At 38.7% G+C, this 6,952-nt stretch overlaps 1 protein-coding gene across 1 annotated transcript; it reads left to right on the top strand.

The window, feature by feature from the left end:
- The first annotated feature begins 4,777 nt into the window (after window positions 1-4,777).
- Window positions 4,778-6,653, top strand: LOC146304700 (uncharacterized). The gene is made up of 6 exons (XM_084713677.1): window positions 4,778-4,936; window positions 5,116-5,258; window positions 5,362-5,435; window positions 5,746-5,847; window positions 5,934-6,032; window positions 6,436-6,653. Exons 1-6 carry the CDS (start codon window positions 4,829-4,831, stop codon window positions 6,522-6,524), a joined length of 615 nt encoding a protein of 204 aa, XP_084569803.1. The 5' UTR covers window positions 4,778-4,828; the 3' UTR covers window positions 6,525-6,653.
- Window positions 6,654-6,952: the final 299 nt, after the last annotated feature.

Genomic DNA, 6,952 nt, shown 5'->3' with positions numbered 1-6,952 from the left:
ACTCCTTTCTGTTCAAATAGTCACATTTTACTTGTTGCTAAATCTAAAGCTATTCATATACATTTAAAGCTGCACTTTAACATCTGTGGATACATATTTATTTCCATTAACCCCCCATGATTTCTGCCCCCCAATGGGAACCAATGGTTTAAGTTGTGTATCTTTTAGCCCCACTGCCACAGCCCCTGTGAGCCAGTAAGCATGAACACAAACACACAGCCTCATGCACACATACACACTTGACTTCCATGCCAAACTTCAGCCTCCACGGGTGAAAACTGCGGCTGCCACAGGGAGGGAAAACATTACACCTGACTGACTGCATATGTGGCCACAGCAGTGATATCTGGAGAACTCATGGAGCAGAGGGATTTTGCTGAAAACTGCTGAATAACTGAATAAAAGGGTCACAAGGTCACCGTCCTTCTGCTAAGCATCCCTGAGTGTGCATTTTGAGTGTGAGAGTGACCACAGTTGGCAGTCCCTTCACACTGTGACACAGACCAAATAGATGATACATAAAAGTTCTTATTTAGGATCCACCTTTGCTGTCATCTATTGATCCTTGTGTATGTGTGTTTTTGGGAAGCAGGTACACCTCATTTTGACCTGTAACATTACTGTTATTGGGGGTTGTTTAAGGGAAAGGGCTCCGTGGGGAACAGAAGAACTGAACGCTGTATGATCATATCAGTTTCAGCTGGAGGGAAATATGAGTAGAAATCTTTAAGAGACAGAGAGGGTCCACATAGATCTCCAGGGCCGCTTCTCAACCATTTCTGGACGGCCATGATACACTACGCTCTCCTCAGCGCTCCGCACAGCGTGTTTATTCAATCAATCCCTGGTGAGTATTACAGTCTAAGTGTGTAACAACATTTGTGTATGTGTGTGCGTGTGCTAATTTAGGCAGCTTGGATGCTGATATTTAAGAAAGACAGAAGTATTTAATTAATTTTGTGTGCACATGTGTGCATATGTGGTTGACACATACATACCTGTTCTTACCTGCTCTGTTGAAGTTTCGATGCTGAACGCATTTTGGTTTCCTCCTCCCCCTCTTCAGCATCGTCTCCACCTTTAGCCTCAGTCCTCTCACTCCCTGAGGAGGGGTTTACTCTGATCACTCCCTGCGCTCTCATCTGTTTCTCAATGCTGCGCATGAACTGATAAGACACAGAGCCGGCACACAAAAAATTATTATACAGAACTTTTCTTGATAAACTTTGGGACTGCAACTAATTATTTTCCTAGTTGATAAATCAGTTGATTATTTCCTCGTTTACTGCCATGCAATAAAGAAACCAAAAATATTCACATTTAAGAAGCTGAAATCAGATAATTTTAACTTTTTACAACTGATTAATCAATGATCAAAATAGTTGGTGAATAATTGAATAATCAACTTACAATCGATTAATTGATTGATCACTGCAGCTCTAATAAACTTTAGATTTTAATACATGAGTTTTGTTTTGCTTTTTTCATCTGAAATGGCTTTTAAAGAACACACATTTGTATACACAATATTCATTTGCACATGCATAATGCAAAGATGAACCTCTTTAGCTGTTTCTAAAACCTTTTATGAGACTTTTCAAGTATTATTATATGTATTATAATATTGGGATGTCTAATTGACAGCTATAGTTATTAGTTACTTTGCAGATTAGGACTTCAGGCACAAAACATATGGTTATTTGACAAAATATGATGCATTGATAGATTAAAATGCCAAACAATGTATGAAATGATTAAATAGCTCCACCAAACACAACATAAAAATGCAAAGCTGCAGCATACCCAGCTGGATGATGGTCTTTCTCTCCAACTGATAGTCCTCAAAAACTTCATTTATGACCCTGCAGCTGCAAAACCTGCTGTGAGAGCAAAGAAGGGCATCCTCTCAGCTACAAACTACACATATAAGAAAATAGTGAAAATGATATATGAAACAAAATAATGCATAAAACTACTTTCTTCGAAACAGAAAACTTAATTAACCAAGGAAAGTTAAAAGTTCATTAAGTAAGACAGAATCTCGGTGGTCTCGGCTAATATAGCAATTAAGCTAGCTTAAACAAATTCATTTCAAATTCAGACAAAAATATATTACAATATGACTCAATATGACACGCAATGTGATAAGAAACACTGACAAACCTTGTGCTTTTATCAGCAAGGTGCTAAACAAACAAAAGGAGGACGTTTCCCCGAGTTTGGAGGAAACACCTGTAACAGCTGGACACTTGTAAACAGTCAGTGCGTCTCTCTTCCTCCGGCATTACCCCTTCAAAATAAAAGCACCGGCCTCCATACTTCAACCAACGTGCACAGCTCCAAAACAACAGAAAAAATTATCAAGCAATTTAACAGTGCTGCATAATGAACATGTTAACTTTCAAGGGTATATTATGCAAAAAATATTAATAATGGTGTGTAGCCCCATTTAAACATTATCCCTTTCAATCATCATAGAAGTGTGTGGTGTTGTCTGTCTGCAGAGACCCTGCAAACTGCCTGCCTGCCTTTTTTTTTTATTTTCTCATTATTTTGTTGTGCTTGCATCTTTCAGCAACAGCTCAGACAAATCCTACCAATTCTAATCTCGTGCCCAATGCAGGGTTTCTACATGTCATTGTGTACTTTTACTAGAGCCAGACAGATATACTGGTCAGTAAATATTACCTGCCCAATATAAGTCTAGAACAGCTATATCGGTCTATTTTTGTATTGGCGAATTCATTGTCTGATATTTTTTGAAAGAACATAAAACATGATCCCTCTTCTTAATTTTACTTCCTCTATTTGCATATTTTAATCTATGGGTATTTATAATCATTACAAATAGCAGTGAGGTTTAACGTCCCAGTGTCCTGATGCCATTTTGGATCAGGACACTGGGACTGCCATTTTCCTGTCCTTTACTTTTTCCTTTTATTCTGTACAAAACTGAAATGCAAAGAGAATCACTTCTGCATGCAAGAGGGTTACAACCAGGAGTAAAATCTGTCCTCAGGTGTCTTTTCATGATCACTTTACTTGATCTTTTTGCTGCCCGGACAAACCAGTAATTTAGTGTGTGTGTGAGTTTCTGCTCCTCTTGCTGCCGCTCAGCTCTCCTGTTGCTGTTTTGGCATCTGGCTGCTGTTATTTGTTTGTGTTTGCCCATAGTCGGTTCCGCTGGGCCGCCTTTCCTCCAGCGTGTCACGACCAAACGTCTAACCGAGAGCTAACGGGAGGCCTCACGGGGTCTGTGAGTGCACGTGTGTGTGTGAGTGTGTGTGTGTGTGCAGGAGAGGTTTTATTGTGTCTTTTAACAATGTGTGTGTATGTGTGCATATCTTGAAAACTACAGGGAGAGAGAAAGTGTGTGTAGGCACAAATTTTGTCAGTATTTAATTTTGTGCACAAATATGTATGTCTGCATGCAAGTGAGTCTGTGTGTGTGTGTGTGTGTGTGAGTTGGAGCACAGGTTCCCCAGGGTCAGAGTGAAGGGCTTAGTGCAGTAAAAGTACTGTGTGGCAGGTAAATAAATACACACACACACAAACACCAGGCCCTGTCTACGAACTAGCCGGGTGAAACCAAACCAGAGTGGGCTGCAAAGAGGGAGGGTGTGTGTGCATGTGTGTGTTGGTACATTTTAAGCAGACGGCCAACAGAACACACACTAACACTCTGATAGGAGACTGTACAGTATAACTGAAGGTAATTAGAGTCCAGTCCTTCATTTAATCATATTGCAACACAAGAATACACATCACATCCCAACCCTCCAAAAACAAAAGTTTCGCCAGTTGGCACACGGACATGTCTGTTGTGTCTCTACCAAAAACTTCTGCAACAGTTTGATCATTTTCTCTCTGGTGCAGAGGTGGCAAACGTACACACATACTTTACTCAAGTAAAAGTACAGATATTTGTGTAAAAAAGTAACAGCTGAAGTAATGATTCAACTCAAGTAGAAGTGAAAAAAGTAAAAACTAGTCCTCTGAAGCACATTGCTGAGAAATTAGTGAGGCTTTTCAAAAATGAAGAGATTTACATTTACATGTTGACTGTATATTAAAGTACTCATGCAAAATGATTCTCTTGTGGCCTTTTTCATTTTTTGGTTCTGTATTTTTAATATATAACGGCTTTATGTCTCCAGCACCATGGACAGCGACATAAAAGTGCCTATTTGTGTGGATTTTCCCTTAACTGCCAGTTTAGCCAATGTTCACTGGGTACCAAAGGGAAATATTAATCTTTTCCTTCCCATACAGCACCAGTCAAAAGTTTGGACACACTCATTCAATGTTTATTTTTCCTATTTTTTCATAAGAAAAGGTTCAGATTATACCAACAGTGTGCAAAGATGTCATTCAAGCAAAATGTGGCTACTTTCAAGAATTTAAAATATCAAAGAGCAAACAACTTCTGCACACTTCAAACTAGAATATAAAACATATTTTGCCTTCATATCTCACATTGCATTGTTTTGATGTCTAATCTGGAATTTACAAAAATGTGATTACAGATCACATATAAAATTATCAGTGTCTAAACTATCTTACAGTATAACACTGTGATCACACTGCAGGAAGTTATACAACTGCAAAACAAACAGGACATACAGCTCCACGTGGACCCCTGGTCCATTTTCTCTATTTTGGAACCTGCAGCGGTTACATGAGAGTTTGTTTGATAAGCAAACATAAAAGGTTACTGGACATGCTAACTCTCAGTTGACAGGGGAGGATAGATGAGGCACAAAAATAATTGGTCAGTGATATCAATATAAGACAGAGCTGAAAGAGACGAAGAGGCATCAGAGCCACGATGAAGACTTTGGGTGTTGCTGTTTTTGTGCTGAGTCTCACCTCAGTGTGCCAGCCTGTGCCGCTGGACTGTGAGAAGCTGCTGAAGCCAGCAGACATAAGTCCAGATGTGAGTCTCTTTCCATATTTATAACTAATTTTGCATCTTTCAAACTGATTTATTAGACAAATCTGTTTCTTTTTTTTCTGTTTTGCATGTGCAAAAACAATGCACAAAAAAGGTTTCAGATTATTGCCACATTTCCAAAGTCAGATGAAATGAACAAAATTCTTTTTTTGATATTGCAGCTGTCTGGGAGTTGGTACCACGTAGCACTGTCCCCGGACAGCAAATTGATTGCAGAAAAGAGCGTTCCCTTGCTAAGTGGTGTAATGACCGTGACCCCACTGGACACACCAAACATCTACGATGTCAACATTAAAATTAAAATGTAAGCACTCTTTTTCACTCGTACTGATGGTACATTTGTTTGCATGAATTTATATTTGTGCATCAACCATTTAGCTGTTTAATCTTTAATAAATTCTTTGCAGGCATGGACAATGCATAGACAAATCATTACCAATTTTCTATGAGAACAGCACCATCTTTAAGGTCAACTGTAATAGTAAGAGTTTTGTTTATTATACACAGCTTCCTCAACTTATTATTTTTTAAGTCTTACACACGCTGACTCTCGCTCTCTTGCTTCTTCTCTCTACTTCTGTGTTATTACTATCCACAAAAAACAAGAATTTTAGATGATCTAAAGAAAAAAAATACTTTCTATTTTGTGATGTTTTAAATCTCATTATATTCTATATTTGTGACAGATATGATGTGATAGATTTGTGATATTTATATTTTAGTACAGATGTAGTGGTAATGGGTTTATGACATTATAGTTTTAATGCACACTTTTTTAATGTTTCCAACAGATGCCCCAATTAATAAAACAGACGTGCTGTTGAAAACTGGGTGTTCTGACTGCATCGTTGGAAAGGGGAGCGGTGGTGTCATGTTTGGTATCATGCTCTTAAGTAAGCAGAACAAATGGATGATGGGATGAAAATTCTGTAGAGTGCAGATCTACGCCCAGATCTGAAATGTTCCACCTCTTATGCAGGTAGGAGAAAGAACGTCACTGAAGCTGAGCTGAAGGAGTTTGAGACGCAGGTTGAGTGTCTCGGCCGGTCCAAGCCGAAGCTCTTAAACTCTGATCACAGTGAGACCATACCTTTTAATTCTCTGCAGTGCCACAGTATTGCATTACATGTCATGGTCAAAATGTATTCTGGGGTTGCTATAAATTGCAATGTGTGCTGGGGAATTTAATATAAAATAATGTTATTTATAATGTCACACTGTAACAAATTTCCCTGTGAAATCACCTAAACTACTGGAAGTGTGGTTGCCACAATTACAAAACATATTTCTAAAGTTTCACTACTGTAATTTACCCTCACACTTTGCACACTTCTTAAAGTGCATGCATCTGTCTCAGGGCATCAGTGTTAATAATAATTATCATCAGTTTAAACATACAAAGCTGCTTTATAAACTACTGAAGGCACAGCAGCAACAGACCACTGCTATTTTCCTAATTTCCTTTTTTGCTCCCTGCCCAGACTTTGAAAACTGCCTCAGCCTTGTCCCAGGTGACACAGACAGCGATAGCAGATCAAGAACTTCCCAACTTGACAATGAAATCTCCTGAATGGGCGGCGCAGCGGTGAAACCCGTGCGACACAAATACAGGAAGTGACTCTGACAACACTTCGCTTCAGCTGGGAGATGCACACAAACACAGAAACAAGAAGGAGATAAAAAGGAAAAAAGAAAAAGATCAGTGTAATGCAGTACACTAACAGAGATTACTGTGAAAAATAAAAATAAAAAGTTCACCTGTGTGTGATGGTGTCTGTGTCTGTTGGTAGATTTAGTTTTTCACTGAAGGTGATTAGGATCCAGTTTTTAATTTAGTGATACTGTAACACTCACATCACATCCAAACCTTCCCAAAAAAAAAAACATTTTGTGATCGATGCTGATCGGACAGTTTGCCAAAGATATTTGAAATATCTTATTCCTTATCCATATCTTATGCCACACTGTTGCCAGAAATACTCAGAAGAGCACCGAATG

The sequence above is a fragment of the Lutjanus erythropterus genome, chromosome 24 (genome assembly GCF_056507025.1).
Source record: "Lutjanus erythropterus isolate fLutEry1 chromosome 24, fLutEry1.hap2, whole genome shotgun sequence".
NCBI lineage: Eukaryota > Metazoa > Chordata > Actinopteri > Lutjaniformes > Lutjanidae > Lutjanus > Lutjanus erythropterus.
Note: the sequence above shows the minus strand (reverse complement) of the source record. Positions and strands in the feature narration are given on the sequence as shown.

Bases quoted from the DNA above. Each gene is read 5' to 3' on its own strand.
- LOC146304700 (XM_084713677.1), top strand. From the start codon at position 4,829: ATGAAGACTTTGGGTGTTGCTGTTTTTGTGCTGAGTCTCACCTCAGTG. The intron at 4,937-5,115 runs GTGAGTCTCTTT...TTGATATTGCAG, and splicing joins CAGCAGACATAAGTCCAGAT to CTGTCTGGGAGTTGGTACCA. The intron at 5,436-5,745 runs GTAAGAGTTTTG...TGTTTCCAACAG, and splicing joins CTTTAAGGTCAACTGTAATA to ATGCCCCAATTAATAAAACA.